At 44.2% G+C, this 16,384-nt stretch overlaps 1 protein-coding gene across 1 annotated transcript in view; it reads right to left on the bottom strand.

The window, feature by feature from the left end:
• Positions 1-14,687, bottom strand: part of ITGA4 (integrin subunit alpha 4) — a 55,987-nt gene extending 41,300 nt beyond the window's left edge. The window contains 6 exon segments of the mRNA XM_048869874.2: positions 2,028-2,157; positions 3,312-3,379; positions 5,064-5,193; positions 5,304-5,410; positions 13,304-13,425; positions 13,963-14,687. Coding sequence (XP_048725831.2) covers positions 2,028-2,157; positions 3,312-3,379; positions 5,064-5,193; positions 5,304-5,410; positions 13,304-13,425; positions 13,963-14,165 — 760 coding nt within the window. The 5' untranslated portion in view covers positions 14,166-14,687.
• Positions 14,688-16,384: the final 1,697 nt, after the last annotated feature.

Genomic DNA, 16,384 nt, shown 5'->3' with positions numbered 1-16,384 from the left:
TTCATCCCTCAGCAGTTCTGTCAGAAATTTCCCTTGGAAGTAAATACTCCCTTGTGCCATTTTTCTCCAGACAGATGGGGTTACAGCTATAGGAGGGGGAAGCAACAGCACAACTTTCTGAGGAGTTATGCTGCTGGGGGAACTGGAGAGCAATGCAAAGGGGCAGAGCCTCCACACCGATGTTCTAAGCTCTCCAGAATGTCCCCTATCCAACTGGAGGCCTACAAACCCTTAACCTTGCCTGGAGGAGCAATGTCCCATGTAAATGTACCCATCATACCCTTCAGTGTATGATGTCAGTGCTTATCAGTTAGATTTCCCGTCAGGCCTCAGTTCATCAAACCACCTAAGCATGGACATAACTTTAAATACATGAGCACTCCCATTATCTTCACAGGTTTTTCCTACCTAAGTCACATCTTCAGTGGGTTGACTCGTGTTTAAATGTAAGCATACATGCAAGTGCTTTGCTGGATCACCTTAATTATGAGTTCTCAAGACTACATATATTACTGCAAAGGGGCATTTCTGCCATCCCTCATCATCCATCTTCTGTAAGAACTCTGTTTCTCATTCTGAAAACACCTCCCCATTAGGCTTACCCTACAAGAAGTATGGAAATAGAAAGACCAAGTGCAATTACAAATTCATACGGGACTTTATAAATTAACTCAGTAAGATGCATGTCTAGAATGTATTCATATACATACCTAAGTTCAGATCATTTATACTGTACCAACTTCTTTCAAAATGGTAATCATTGAAAATAACTTAAAACCACCAAAAATGTTGAGACCACATCCTGTTTTTATTATTGTATTTAGCGCTACCCAAGTACACTAAGGAAATTCTAGCAAAAGTTATTTATTCACTGACTTCTCTTTCCCAATGTATTCTCTTTCTCAGGGGGCGGCTACTGAAACCCCTCTCTTCCCTCCAGCTTGAAATCAAACCCTACAACACCCATTTCTCATGTTCTTCTCCTGTAAAACTCCAGACTGCCATAATCTCCACATCGGCTATTAAGAAAACAATAACTCTATAAAGCAGAGACCAATCATTGATCACTGCCAGAAGAAAAGACAGTGAAAGCATAGAGATTAATTACAATAGTCTGCTTTGAATTGTATGCTGGTCACAAAATATACTTTCCTCAGTTGGTAATACTATTATTATTTATGTGCTGACAATGTGCTTAGCACTGTAAAAATACACAAAATGACTTCAGAATCAGCCCTGAAGAAACTGAAACCTAAAAGACAGAAATAGAGGCGATCGGACACACTGGGAAGCCCAGGGCAAGGAATAAATTGTGACTCAGCTAGCATGGCATGAAGGGACACAACTGGAGAAGCAGTGCAGCGGGAGACTCTCAGACAGTGGGCGGGATGGGATGTATTGGGGTGGGGAGTGGGCAGACCATCTCTGCTGCCCCAACTGGCCAGCCAGGACAGCTGCACCAGTGCATTGGGAAATGGCTGTGCTGTGCAGTACAGAGACCTACTGCAGTTTACTCCTTCCCTGGAGCAGCAGGAGGAAGCCTGTAACTGTTTGAGTCACAATCACCCTCCCAGCTGTCCATGGGGAAGGCCAATAACACACAACCCTTTATTCTAGGTTCATGGCAAAGCCATGATTGAGCCTGTTATTAAATATCTTTAAATATTGCATGAAATCTGCTTACAGTAGTGCTGAGTGAAGTCTACACACCATTTACTATCAAAGTCCTTACAAACAGAGCAGTCTCAAGTGTACAGTGTGAACGGTCTCTCTTTTAAATCAAACAAGACTAGAAATTATTGTAAATGAAGATAAAGCAACTCAGAAATAAATGTTTGAGGTAATTCAGATGAGACGAATGTAGAGGAACACAGAATAAAAGTGAGATTTTAAAAAGATTAACACCATGCTCAGAATTACAAGACAGCAATATTGCCATTCTGGGGTGTAACAAAGAAGACATTTCAACCCAGTTGCATAGACCAGGGAATCAGCTAAACAGATGAATAAAAAAATATTTTAAATACCTAAGTAACTTCCAAATTTTACTTGATTCCTCACATCTGTATAAGCTTGAAAGGTATTTGCAGTTGTATTGTACACAAAGACAGAACCAGTCCAATAATATGATCCCGGGGATCCCATTATAATTAAATCCTGGAGGAAAAAAAGTGTTGTTTATGTATTAAACTCTTAAAGATAAGCATGATGAGTCAAATTCATTCCTGGTATAACTCCCCTGAAGTCAATGGAATTACACTGGAGATGTTTTTGGCTCAATATCAGTGCATTAGAATCAGAACACATATAGAATGTTTTTCACTTTTAAAATATGGTTATTATTTCCCTACTAAAAGCTTTGAGCGGTGAGCAATTTAAAGAAAACCACAAACAAGGTATCTTTCCCCCTCAGCAGAATATTTTAGAAATCATATTTTCAGGTAGAACATAAAAATGTACACTGTAGTGCATTGCTCTTTAGATACAGAATGTAAGCTTTATTAGTGTTTAATATTGCTTTCAATAGGTTATTCTGAATGGAATAATAAAAAATATGCTCTATTATATTCTTCACTTCCTTCCAAAATAAAAAGGAATTTTGGATTTCATAGAATCATAGAATATCAGGGTTGGAAGGGACCCCAGAAGGTCATCTAGTCCAACCCCCTGCTCGAAGCAGGACCAATTCCCAGTTAAATCATCCCAGCCAGGGCTTTGTCAAGCCTGACCTTAAAAACCTCTAAGGAAGGAGATTCTACCACCTCCCTAGGTAACGCATTCCAGTGTTTCACCACCCTCTTAGTGAAAAAGTTTTTCCTAATATCCAATCTAAACCTCCCCCACTGCAACTTGAGACCATTACTCCTCGTTCTGTCATCTGATACCATTGAGAACAGTCTAGAGCCATCCTCTTTGGAACCCCCTTTCAGGTAGTTGAAAGCAGCTATCAAATCCCCCCTCATTCTTCTCTTCTGCAGGCTAAACAATCCCAGTTCCCTCAGCCTCTCCTCATAACTCATGTGTTCCAGACCCCTAATCATTTTTGTTGCCCTTCGCTGGACTCTCTCCAATTTATCCACATCCTTCTTGTAGTGTGGGGCCCAAAACTGGACACAAATTTAAAATATTTAAATATTTAAAATAGAGTGTCATGATAAATTATGTTTTGGCATTTTGAAAATTATTATATACCTAAAACTCTTATCTTTAATAAATTTCATTTAGAAAAGATGAAATATCATGACTATGCACAAATGTATGATGTTCTCCAGGAAATAATGAAATAGAAAACTGATTTTTTTAATACACACCTTAAAGTAAAAACTAGACATCCCAGCCTGACATGACCCATGGTTTTCTCCAAACTTTCGCACATGATCTGAATATAAAAGCAAAAATGATTTAAAGTCTTCAATCATCTTGAAAAATAGAGAGTTTCAGAATTCCTCTGCAGCTCTCTGAAATGAAAGTAGGGATAAATAAAAAGAACTGGTTTCTACTATTGGAAAGCGTACATGGACTTCAACTTCATAATACCAGAATAATAAGGAATTGAGAAAACAGTCCCATTCAAAATGCATCACTTGATTGGAGCTAGGTTTTGTAGCATGGTTTTAGCTATTCTAAAAAGGTGACAAACTCCTGTAAAATAGATCAGTCCATGAAAACAGCATGTCAAAGTGAAAAGTCACTATACACATTGCTTGAATAACAAATGCTAGTAAGCTTAACACTCCTCTTCCCACCCCATTTACAACTCCAGCTATACTTTTGATGGAAATAACTACTTTAATTGGAGTTCTCATGATGCCTATGCCATGCGTCTCTGCTAGGAATCCTCTACATGTACAGTTTAGAGCTGTAATAATCACACTATTGCTCGTATCTATGGTCATGCATGGCTTCTTTTGCCTTCTCCTGCTGCTCCATTAGATTTTTGGAAGAGCTCCACTGGATCTTGTTCCCACTTTCCATCTCTCATTCCTGAGCCTTCCTTTCCCATGTTTTTCATCTCAGTCCCCTACGTCTGTCTGTCTTTCCTCTGCAAGGCTCCTTATATCCATGCTCTTCCAACTCCAGTTTCTTACTTTTCTTTACTAACCCTTTCCCTTCAGTCTCTCCTTCATTTCACTCCCATGTACACTCACCCGTCATTTACCCGCCTCCTACTCCCTTCACCCAGTAACCATGGGAGGTGGAAGGATGATCCAGCCGGTGGCTGTCTTTGGAGCCAGGGGAGGGATGCTGGAAGGAGTTTCTTCATCATTCTCTGTGGGAAGGCCAGATTATCTGCTCTCCCTCCCTCAACTGGGATAGGATCACTAAATATTTTGACATATTGTTCCCTCCGGTTTGGGGAAAGTACCACAGGAGCTGGGGATTCCCTGGTAGGTTGCTGGGGGCACTGAGGCCACGATTTCCATCTTGGGTCCCCATCCTGCTCTCACTCGCTCCCCTGTAGATTGCACAGAGGCACTGTCAGAGGCATCTTCCTGCAGGCTACAAGTTGGGTGAGAGATTAGGCCTGGCAGGCGTTAGTCTCAGTAATGGGGCAGTAGGCAGCACTGGCTGCTACTGGGAACAGTGTGTCTGATGCTCAGGAAGAGGGAACAGCAGCCAGTTGAGGATGCTGTTTCTAGTCAACTCGGACATCGTGCGGCATATGCCTAGCAGGTGGATGGAGCAAAGAGATGAACTGAGCCTGCACTGGCCTATTTATAAAGAAAATATGCCCTGCAGGGGACCAACCCATTGAGTAAAATACTGGTTGCCCTTTTCAGCTGTTGAATCAACATTACTTCAAAGTGACCAAAATTTCACCAGAAAGTTTGGTGTGTAGGCCAGATTTCTGTCTTCAGAACCCATGCTGCAGGCCCTGAATAGCAGAAAGCCTACCCAGGGCAGGTGGGAGGAAGGGGCAGACAAGAAACAAAACAGCTTAAGGTGTCCACAACCCCCAGCTCATTTTTTTTTTCCCAGGGGCATATCTGTTCTTTTATTTCCTCAAATCAAGTAGGATGTTATCTTATCAAGCCCTAGAAATCACCAAACTCTCTGCTTACCTTTATAGCATGGACTTATTCTTTTACTTAGCTGTGTTCGAAAATCAGGAGGAATTTCATAACAAACGCCATTAGGGAGTTTGTGTTCATTTTTTATGTAATATATATTTTTCCACCTATGTCCACATGCCTGTATTTATAAAGAAAAAAAACACACACACACATGAGATGTGATAGGAAAATGTAGAAGTTGTGACAGTAGTATGACAAAAGGCATACAGTACTTAACGCAACACATACAACAATGGTTCCATTTTCCCTTGGCTGCCTTGACAAGCTGACACCCAGCCACTGATTATCTCTCTCTTCAAAACAGGTCTTTCCACAATAGTCTCCTGCTGGATTGCCTGGAGCAAAGAAACCAAAACAAAACAAAAAGCTATGACAATCAGCTTGAACACAGGAAATATACTAAAGTTCTATGGACTTCCTTATTATACAACTTGGTTACTAGATGATTATATTAAACAGTGTAAGTTCAGCAGAATTTATACAGATGTGTTTTGTATAGGAAGTTCCATGTACAGATATTTAGCATGGTTCATATTTTTCAGAAAGAAAGGTATTGTGCCATACATATAATATGTCCAGATGCAAACACAGCATATTAGGTGTGAACATAACTTATTAGTCATTGAGCTCTGATTGTGTGATCATCTCTGTTGAAACTGAGAAAATCAGGAAGCTGGCACATGGCACATGGTCCATCAGGGAAATCCGCTGGCGGGCCGGGCCGGTTTGTTTACCTGCAGCGTCCGCAGGTTCAGCCGATTGCAGCTTCCACTGGCTGCGGTTCGCCGCTCCAGGCCAATGGGGGCTGCAGGAAGCGGCGTGGGCCAAGGGATATGCTGGCCACCACTTCCAACAGCTCCCATTGGCCTGGAACAGGGAACCGTGGCCGGGGGGGCTGCCATCGGCCGACCTGCGGATGCTGCAGGTAAACAAACCGTCCCGGCCCGCCAGTGGATTTCCCTGACGGGCTGCATGCCAAAGATTGCCGATCCCTGCTCTATTTGATGCAACGCTTAGAAATCAGCTCTACTAGGTATTCCTGTTCTGGTAAAATAAAATGTCTATAACTACAATCTTTATTTTGAAGGTAAAACCATTATGGATCAAACTTCTGTGTTCTGAGTACTCTTTATACAGAATGAAAACAATTATTTAAAGGTGGTTGCTAGTTTGCTTCTCTTTAAATGTCAGAGATCACTTTTTACACATGGAAGGACTTTGAGAAATTCTGCAAATAAATATTTGGCAAATTCTTGTTTCCTCTCAACAAGTTAGTGTGTGTGGAAAGAATAATTTTATGTAGACAGGACTACAATTTAAAAAAAATTATATTCTGCTTGAAAGGCTCAGTTACATTTGGAAACACATTTTTATAAAGGTCTCTCTTACGTATTTACTTGCAAGAGCACGACAGAATACAGTACTCAGTGTTTTAGTCCAATATCTTCAGACAGCATTTTGCTGCTCAACTTACCAAAACTACTAAAATCCACCAACACAACACAGAATCTTTCTGTCACATATAAATTAGCCAGCAGAGGGCTCCTATACTGATCAGAGAATACAACAGAAACATACTGTATATTGACATTAATGGAGTGGCAAATGGGCTTGCATCGGAGCCGACATTTATTTGTAACATACTGGTGTAAGGGCTATTAAATTCGAACAAATGCATACTGAGTTCTAAGTGTCTGCTAAATTTCTTGAAAAGAAAGTCTCCCTATATTGACTTGATGTACTGCCTCCTCTTATTCAACGTATAGCCTTTTCATGTAATACAGAGGAAACAAGAATTGTCTCAGAATAATCAATGTATATTTTTATTACAAATGAAAGGAGTGGGGGAAGGCTAGCCTCTCAGATTATCTCATGTTCTTGGCGGTTTTTCTTGAACAGCAAATAAGACTAGATTGTTATGTGGTCTGAGATGGGGAGGTTTCACTTGTATCTTCTCCTATCTCAGTGCTCCCTCCCATTTTTAGGTGTCCCTAAGAACTTCAGAAGCAGTGAGAAAGAGCACTTTCCTCTTCTCCCATCCATTGTATTCTCCCTTACCCACTTGGTTATTTTCCCTTCTCCTTGACTCTAAACTTTGGCCTTCTGCTCTTCCACCATCTCCTGTTTCCACTGAAGCTTTTCTCTTGTTTTCTACTCTTCTCCTGCTCTCCACTCTTTCTCAAGATTCATTGTTGTTCCCCTTTATCTAATAGTAGGGTTTCTAGCATTGTTTTAAGGAAGGAATAGTATGAAGCTCTTGTGGGCATAAGGATGGGTTAAGGGAGTGTGGGCTTAATACCATGGATATAATGATGAGCGCGGGCATGATATTATCCATGTTTAATCCAGTGAGAAGATAGTCTGCACAGTCTGCATCAGTTTACAAACAACAAAGAGCAGCATTGCTGCAAGCACCAGAGAGGAAATTGCAGCTTAACTGCCTCAGGGGAAAGGGGCATGCCTTGCTCTTGTAAAGTCACTGTGAAATAAAAAGTGCAGCCTGTGTAAATGGCAGAGATGAAAGAAATATCTCTGTGTCAGCCCCACTACATGACACTCCATGGAAACGACATAGTCAAATATAAGTCATACAGACCCCTGCCTTTTGCAGCCCCTACAAATCATCAAGCCTTGGATTGATACATCTATTCCAATACATCCAGTCAACATTATACGCTGAGGATCAAAGCAGGAGACCCCAAAATATTAATGCACATGGATGGAAAGATATACAGTTGTGTACTATAATTAGGAGTAAACAAGTCACTCAAATAACTGAGCCTCTTTGAATTGTTTTATATACTTATTTCAAACTATTCAGTGATTTGTTATTATTCACAGTAAATAATTCTTGGTCTTAAAATTGTACAGTAGCAATTCACTTCATCTGTTCAACATCTGAAAAGTGAGGTGGCATGGATAATGTTGACTGGAGATAAGTCACATGGGATTGTTTCCATTCTCCCAACTGGATGAGTGTAAGTCTTAGAATCAGACTGTTAGTGCAAATACTAGCATTTGAGTTTGAAGTTTGCTTTCCACAAATGTCCTTTAATAGTTCTGTGAACACTTCCCTCTCCCTTGCCTGCCCCAGGTAATCTCATTAACTAAAATATTCAGAGAATGAGGAAAGAAGAGGGGAGTGAACGCAGGTGATAAAAATTCTTTACTCCCCCCAAGGAAATATTTGCAGAAAGTTGTTGAAATATTCCCTTGTCTTCAACTGTAATCCTTCACGTGGGGGAGCTACAGGGCAACTTGTTTCTAGCCTGATTATGGTAAGGGCCTAAGGGGAGAAATTGTGGGTGGCAGCTCTGGTCCCTACCTCAAGAAGCTGTGGAAGACTTCTGTGTAAGCTTATAACTGCTTATAATAAGCTTATAATAGCTTTTCTTTTGTTTAACGCTAAACAGCATGAATGGCTCACTGCTTTTGTGAACTCTGACTTGATTCCTCTCAGTGTTATTGGCATATTGATCATACTCAATTCTTACTTTGAGAGAAATTGAATATACAAGATATCATTGACTAAAAACTTGAATATTATATTTTGAATCCCTCTACAATATACAATCATCCTAACTTGGTGGGGGAGGGAGCTGGACTCAGTGGAAGTTAAAAGTATGTAGCATGTCACAGGATTAAGGCCCTGATAGGTCTTCTAGGACATTACTCTAAAACAATATACCCTGAATCTTTACTCTTTGTATTTTTGCACACATCTAAGCACTAAAAAACCTCTCATGTGCAATCACTATTATAAAAGCCCAGTTTGTGTATAAATTTATAGAGTAGAATACTTGATTTTATTGACAAACCAAAAACACAGTAAATTAAGTATGAATGCAGCATTTCATGAAATTCAGAATTTAACATAAACTAGAGAAGAGATTCACTGAACTCCACTGCCCTTTGTATTCAATGGACTAGATGCTCAGCTATGGGTAAAATACGCTGAGTGCAGCTGAGGGGAAGTACCTTCATGGCCCATCCGTCATGGGGCCAGTGGAAACAAGTCCAGCATAATTTAGAGCAGCTTTAGGCTTTTCTAAGGTATGCCTGGCTGCCCATGAGCCCAAGGGGCAGATCTGGCAGCTGAGGTCACAGAAGCACAAGACTGCTCTGGATAAGTTTTCTACACTGGAAGCCTTTGGGATCTCATAGCTCTGACCAACCAAAAATGTCCTAATAGAGGGAGACTCAGCAGCTAGCTGGTTAAACCACTCGTAAAGCTGCTTTGCCACATCAGATTGTTTACGAGAACGCTTAATAGGGCCAAGGATCTATCCCAAAAGCTTGTAATACTCAGTACCTTTGTTTTAGACAAAGAAGAGCAGTAAGAATCCTCCTGTAACTTTTTCAGTGTATCCGCAATATCTGTGATTCATAAATTAGAAGACATGGGTTCTCTGAAAAAGTGTTTTTTTCATTGCATGAGTAGGGACTTCAAATCTTACTAAGGTTACACTCATTAAAATGGCCATTCCTCCTCCTATTGAAATAACTAATGTTTAAAGCAAACCACCACCAGTGCTAAAAGGTCAGAACCAGAACATGTCATATGAAAAATACTAACTAGGAAAAACAAGTTCAGTCATAGAAAGATACTGTATCTACAAAAATGTCCATGCTAGAAAATAGCTACCTAAATAAGTTAGACTTAATTGTCCTTTGTCTACCTTTGTCCCCCTGTCTAATGGTCACAGATATATAAAAGGGAAGATGGAATTGAGGAGGGTAATCAGTCTAGGCCGAGCTGTGTCTTATTTAACTTCCTTCCCCCATTCCCCTCCAACATGGCTGTTTATAACTTGTTTATTTTATGGCAGAACTGTTCTTTTTTATATAACTTGGATTTTTTTAACATGAGAATTATTTTAGAACCAGTTTAATGTTAAGGGGAAATGGTCCAGTTTAAAAAACAAACAAACAAACAAACAGCACACTATGAGTGCTAAGTTAGCCCTGGTCTACACTACACAGTTAGGTTGACATAAAGCAGCTTATATCTACTTAATTATGTCAGTGTATACACTACAGCCTTGCTCTTGCCCATGTAAGTACCCTACTACACCTACATAATATCTACCTCCACGAGAGGCATAGGCTTATGTTGGTGTAGTTAGGGTGATGCAGAGTCCAGGTAGATACTGTGTTACCTACATGGGCTCTTGGCTATCATGGCTCCAAATTGACAAGAAAGTCCTCCCACCGAGGTCCCAGCTCCCCACTCCCAACTGCCTCCGTGCCTGGAGCTGGACTGCATCGAGGCTCCTGGCTCCCACTGGAGCATACAACCAAGAGCGGCTCCTGCAGGGACCAAACAGTGGGTGCGGAGAGGGGGGAAGAGGTGCAAGCCAGTCTTCCAGCAGGAGCTGCGAGCGGAGCTGAGAGACTGGGCTCTCAGCTCCCCACATTGCCCCTCTTAAGTCAGTGAAAGAGCTCCTGCTGAGGACACGCACCAACCACCACCGACTTTAGGAGGGTAGCGTGGACATAAACCACCACACTAATGACTACAGTGGCTGTAAGTTGACCTAATATAGGTCGACTGAAGTTTTTAGTGTAGACATGCCCATGAACGTTTATATTTACCATTGTCATCAATAGCAAAGTGGCATGTGGAGAGTCCTGTTTATATTGTGACATAAGCATTCAATGAAGTGCAGTACAAGACAGAAAACATCAGTGTGCATCTCCTGCAGCCTCTACATCTGCTGGCAGAAGTCCCCCAAATCCATTTAAGAATAGCCTTTGCAAGTTTAAACCTGTAATTGCTCAGCTACACCCCAGGTTCAATTCAGAAACTTGTTAACTGTCAAGAAAATCAGTAGCAATTGTGTTTAACACAATCAAGGACTCATTCTTCCTTGCTTCTTCTTCATTGACAAAACTAGTAAAAGCAAAATCAAGAAATCCTGCAGAGGCAACAAACACTAAACAGCATGTAGAAGGTAATACCCATTTAAGCCACGCTGCCAGTGGCTCTGAGCATTTTCCATTCTTTCAGTGAATTACAGGAGTGCATTAGGGCAGCTACATAGGTAGTAGTAGGCTTTCCTAGCTAACCATCAATGTGGCATAATGTAGGTGCCTGCTCACTTTATCTAGAAAGAGCACCTGAAGCAGGGATTTCATTTTGCTGTTACTACCACCAGATCATAGAAATTCTTTACATATTTCTTTGTCTACCTGACTTGGCTTCATGTGTCCCTTCAGTCTACTGCATAGAGTCACAAAGTCAAATCAGGATTGACACATAAATGAAGAGGACTGATCCAAAAAGAGAAATGTAACAACCACAGCCAAAACTAAGACTCTGACTTCCTAAGTTTACTCAGGTTCTGAAACCTTAATCTATGTTAATTTAGAGAGGCATATTCTTGATTACTTATTGTATTTTTACTCCATCCAGTTTCACTGCCAAACTTCCCAGAAAGAGAATCGCTTGTAGACAGATATATTCACAGATTCCAAGACCAGAAGGAACCATTGTGATCATCTAGTCTATATAACACAGGCCACAGAACTTCTCCAAAACAATTACTAGAGCATAGCTTTTAGGAAAACATCCAATTTTGATTTAAAAATAGTTAGTGATGGAGAACACACCACAAACCTTGGTAAATTGTTCCAATGCTAATTACCCACCCCATTCAAAATGTACGCCTTATTTCCTGTCTGAATTTGTCTTGGCTCAACTTCTATCCATTGGATCATTGTGGAGTAGGTTTTGTTGTCCAAATAAAAACTCATTCTCTTTCCTCTCACCCTCTCAAATATCTACCTATTTAGCTAGATAGGCCTATCAACACAGTAATGGAGCACCCCACCGCCCCCTATTTAAAAAACTGTTTTTCTCTGCATGTATGGAAATAGGTTTGGTTAATTAATCTATTGTTTTGGGGATAGTGGGATGATATTGGTTTATGTGTAGGAATAATAAAGGGAAAGCTAAGTTAAAGCAAAGAGCATTTATTTTCTGACAGTAGGTAATGTGTTGTGGGAGCGAGTTCCATAGTCCAGCGCCTTTGAAAGTTGTCTCCTGTGCTCCCAAACCTTCTGTATTGGCTGAGTTTCATGGTTTCAGTGGATCACAATGGACATGGGAGAGAAAATATTTCAGGTAGCTCAGTCTCATGCACGGCTCTGATTACAGGATACAGACCTGGACCTGGACTCTGTAGTCAAGGAGAAGGGCAGAGCAGAGGGGTGATGTGTTCATAGCAACCTGTGTTCTTTAACAGACGGACTGCTGCATTTTGCACAAAAATCATACACTTGGAGCAGGATACATATAGTTGCATGTATGCCACTAACAATCCATCTGAAAAAACATTCCAGTTACTTCATCATGGGTTGGGAACTGAAATGTTTTAGAGAGAAACTCCAGAGCATACTTTAGAAACTTTTTTTCTTTTCCTCACTGACTTTAATTAGTTGCCCTCAGTTCAGAAGATTGAACTACTTTCTTGGCGGGGGGGGGGGATGCAGGGTGGAGAGGGGAATAACAGAGGTTTAATGTAAATTCTTACAAGCCTTTGGAATCATAGATGCTGAAAGCAAAATATGGAAAGAAAAATAAATATGAAGATGGGAACTGTCATTTCAATTTAGGCTTAATTCTTTTTTTTAAATCTAATTTTATTGTATTCCTTTCTTTTGGTAAGAAAGACGGCTTTTTAAAAATCTAGATTTTTTTAGGATTTCTATCTTAAATAATTTAATCTAAATTTATAAAAGCATTGATCTTTTATATTAGTGAATGGTAAATATAAATGCTAATTTATGAAATATCAAAGTGATACATAAAAATGTGAAATGAGCATATAGAGGACATCTCTAGGTTCTTGTATTATTGCAAGTAGTGGTATAAGTTGAAGGAGGCTTGTTTAGTCAGATCAAAATTGGGCTATGTTGTACAGTTTTGCAATGATAAATAGCCATTAAGATGGTTCAAAAATATTTGCAAAATAGTGGTGGGAGGAACATTTATTGAGATAATCCAATATTTCTCCATGCTTCGGGGAAAATTCTATTAGTTGTTTATTTTGTCAGTTATAAATGTTGAAGAATCAAGGGAACATAAATGTGCACTTTGCTTCTTCTAAATAAGAAGGCTGTAGTGGCTGGCTAGCTTCTGTATTCAACTATAAGTGGCAAGCAAGCTTGGAGTTCTTCGCTGAAGTTGTAACATCATCTTCAGGTGCAAACACGATTCAACTCACCCAGCTGGAGCTGTTCACAAGTCCCACTGGGGTTGCTTCCGATCCTGCATCTGAAAATTGCACCTGGATTGACCACAGAGCTATTTGCCAACCATTTGGCTTTAGGGGCTCCCACAACCAACCTGAAAGTGAGAAGAAAAGAAACTTAAACCCTGCCAACAGGGATGCAAACACTAAAAGGCATTCCCCCCACCCAGAACCTAGGAGAATTAGAGACCAGCTTCATGCTCTTCTGCACCCAGGATGCAAACGTTTGCAATAGGCAACTGTGTCATGGCAAACGAAAAGAAATTGCTTCCCAACTTCCTCGTTTCTTTGCAGCTGGAATGCTGTAAGCGGATGCCCATGTAATGGAGCAGCCAAAAAGTTACTGTAACTTTAATCGAATGCAGGCTTGCACGAGCTGGGACAACTTGAATGAGGATCAGATCTGAAGCCGTCCCTGGAAGAAGTTCTGGGGAAGATCTCACAGTGTGACCCACCGACACTGACAAAGCCTTAGATTAGAAAGTAAGCAGCGGGGCCCCGGCAATCATTGCCAAGTCAGACCAGCAAAAACTGCGATGGCCAGAATGGTGATAGCTGGTTAGGAAAGTTCCCAAAGGCTTCCCAGCAGACAAGAGAGCTGAGAAGTCGCCTGGCGAGCGAGCGTTACTTACCATCTACTAGTGCCATGACTGTACAGCACAACCGAATAGCCAAATAATGTCCCGTTGAGTCCCTGGAAGACCACGGGGTGCTGTGTGTCCAGGTTGTAGGCGCGGGCAGTCCTCAGGTAACGGCCCAGGAGAAGGAGCAGCGCAGCCCACACGGGCGCCCCTCCTGAGGCGAGCCCCCCTCTCCGCCTCTCCCAGCCCCGCATGGCTCCTCGCAGAGCGCGGCGAGGTTCACAGTCGCCAGCCCCTGCACTTGGGGGCCGAGCCAGCTCACTTGTAGGTCCCACGCTGTTTCCCTCCCCGCCCTCTTCTCTGCGGCGCCGGCGGGCGGGCGGGCTTGCGGGCGGCCCGAGAAGCTGGAGGCAGGGGGTCCAGCGCCGCAGCTCGCCAGATGTGCAGCCCAGCAGCCCCCGGTGCACAGCGGCGGCTCAGTGAGGGGCTGGGGAAGGGGCAGACGGAGCCGCCTGGCCGTGGCCTTATTGGAAACCCTGGGCGGTGGGCGGGCGCAAGCCCCTCACTCAGCTTCCCCCTCAGGCAGCGTTTAAAGCACAGCGGGCAAGTTGGGGGTAGGCTCCAAGCGATATTTCTCACCGAGGGGAGCCCAACCCCATGCAAGGGGTAGAGCAGGGCGGAGCCCAGCCCCCGGCCCGTCGCTGCTAGCCGCGGAGAGGTGCTCCCCTCTTGCCCTGGGGAAGCAGCATTTCTCCCGGGGCTGGGGAGCGCGGGCAGCTTTACCCACCGAGCCCATGTCAAGGCCCCTGCGCCCTCCTGCACGTGCTCCCCGGTCAGAGCCACCCTGCACATGCTCCGAGGCCCCAGACAGCGCCCCCGTCCTCCTCCTCCACGTGCTCCCACGCCCCAGCCCCCCACTACCACCCTGCACATGCTCCCAGGCCGCCCCCCATCCTCCTCCTCCATGTGCTCCCACGCCCCAGCCCCCCACTACCATCCTGCACATGCTCCCAGGCCCCAGACAGGCCCCCCTCCTCCTCCACGTGCTCCCACGCCCCAGCCTCCCACTACCACCCTGCACATGCTCCCAGGCCGCCCCCCATCCTCCTCCTCCACGTGCTCCCATGCCCCAGCCCCCCACTACCACCCTGCACATGCTCCCAGGCCCCAGACAGCGCCCCCGTCCTCCTCCTCCACGTGCTCCCACGCCCCAGCCCCCCACTACCATCCTGCACATGCTCCCAGGCCGCCCCCCATCCTCCTCCTCCACGTGCTCCCATGCCCCAGCCCCCCACTACCACCCTGCACATGCTCCCAGGCCCCAGACAGCGCCCCCGTCCTCCTCCTCCACGTGCTCCCACGCCCCAGCCCCCCACTACCATCCTGCACATGCTCCCAGGCCCCAGACAGCCCCCCGTCCTCCTCCTCCAGGTGCTCCCACATCCCAGCCCCCCACTACCACTCTGCACATGCTCCGAGGCCCCGGGCAGCCCCCCGTCCTCCTCCTCCACGTGCTCCCATGCCCCAGCCCCCCACTACCACCCTGCACATGCTCCCAGGCCCCAGACAGCCCCCCATCCTCCTCCTCCACGAGCTCCGAGGCCTCCACTACCACCCTGCACATGCTTTCAGGTCAGAGCCACCCTGCACATGCTCCCAGGCCCCAGACCGCCCCCCCCTCCCCAGTCCATATGCTCCCATGCCCCCACTACCACCCTGCACAGGCTCAGCCACCCTCCACGTGCTCCCATTGCTGGGGAGATGCTGGCAAATGACAAATGACCTGTGACAAATGTTACCCCGGAGCTGCACACAACTGCCTTGCCCCGCAGCACGAAGGTAACCATCAGGACACAAGGGGAGCTGGGGAGCAATGAGGAGATGGGGGGGGCAGTGAAATATTTCAGTAGGGGATATACAGGGGGGCTCCCCAAAGAGTTTTTAACTCCCCCCCCTTTAAACAGAAATTATTGTCCCTCCCCACAAAATGCCAGTTGCCCCGTTCTCTCCTTGCTAGCCTCTGACCCCAGGGGTGCCTGTCAGACAGGCACTGCCAGGGACACTTCTTCCCCCCAGGGCCCAGCAGCACCCATGGAAGATGGAGGAGAATTACAGACAGAAGGGAAGGCTGCAGGAAGTGGGGGTGGGGATGGCTGTTGGTAGGCCCCACATTCTAATCCCTCCCTTCATGGAAGCAATGGACCTGGACAGGTAGGAAAGGTGAGAGAGGGGCTCAGGACCTCAGGCAGTGAAAAGAGCCAGGGACCAGAGAGAATCAAAGTGAGCAACAGGAATTGGGGAGTGTGATAAATTAAGGGGGGAGGGTAGCTCCTTTTTATGGACACCCAGCCAGCTAGTAGCTATAAAATCCCTCTTTGTAGCTGTTCTCTAATTACTGTACCTGTAAAGGGTTAAAAAGTCTCACTGCTATGCATAGGTAAAAGGAAGTGAGTGGGCACCTGGCCAAAAGAGC

The sequence above is a fragment of the Caretta caretta genome, chromosome 11 (genome assembly GCF_965140235.1).
Source record: "Caretta caretta isolate rCarCar2 chromosome 11, rCarCar1.hap1, whole genome shotgun sequence".
In the NCBI taxonomy this organism is placed as follows: Eukaryota; Metazoa; Chordata; order Testudines; family Cheloniidae; genus Caretta; species Caretta caretta.
The sequence above is the reverse complement of the archived record's forward strand: the minus strand, read 5'-3'. Positions and strand labels throughout refer to the sequence as shown.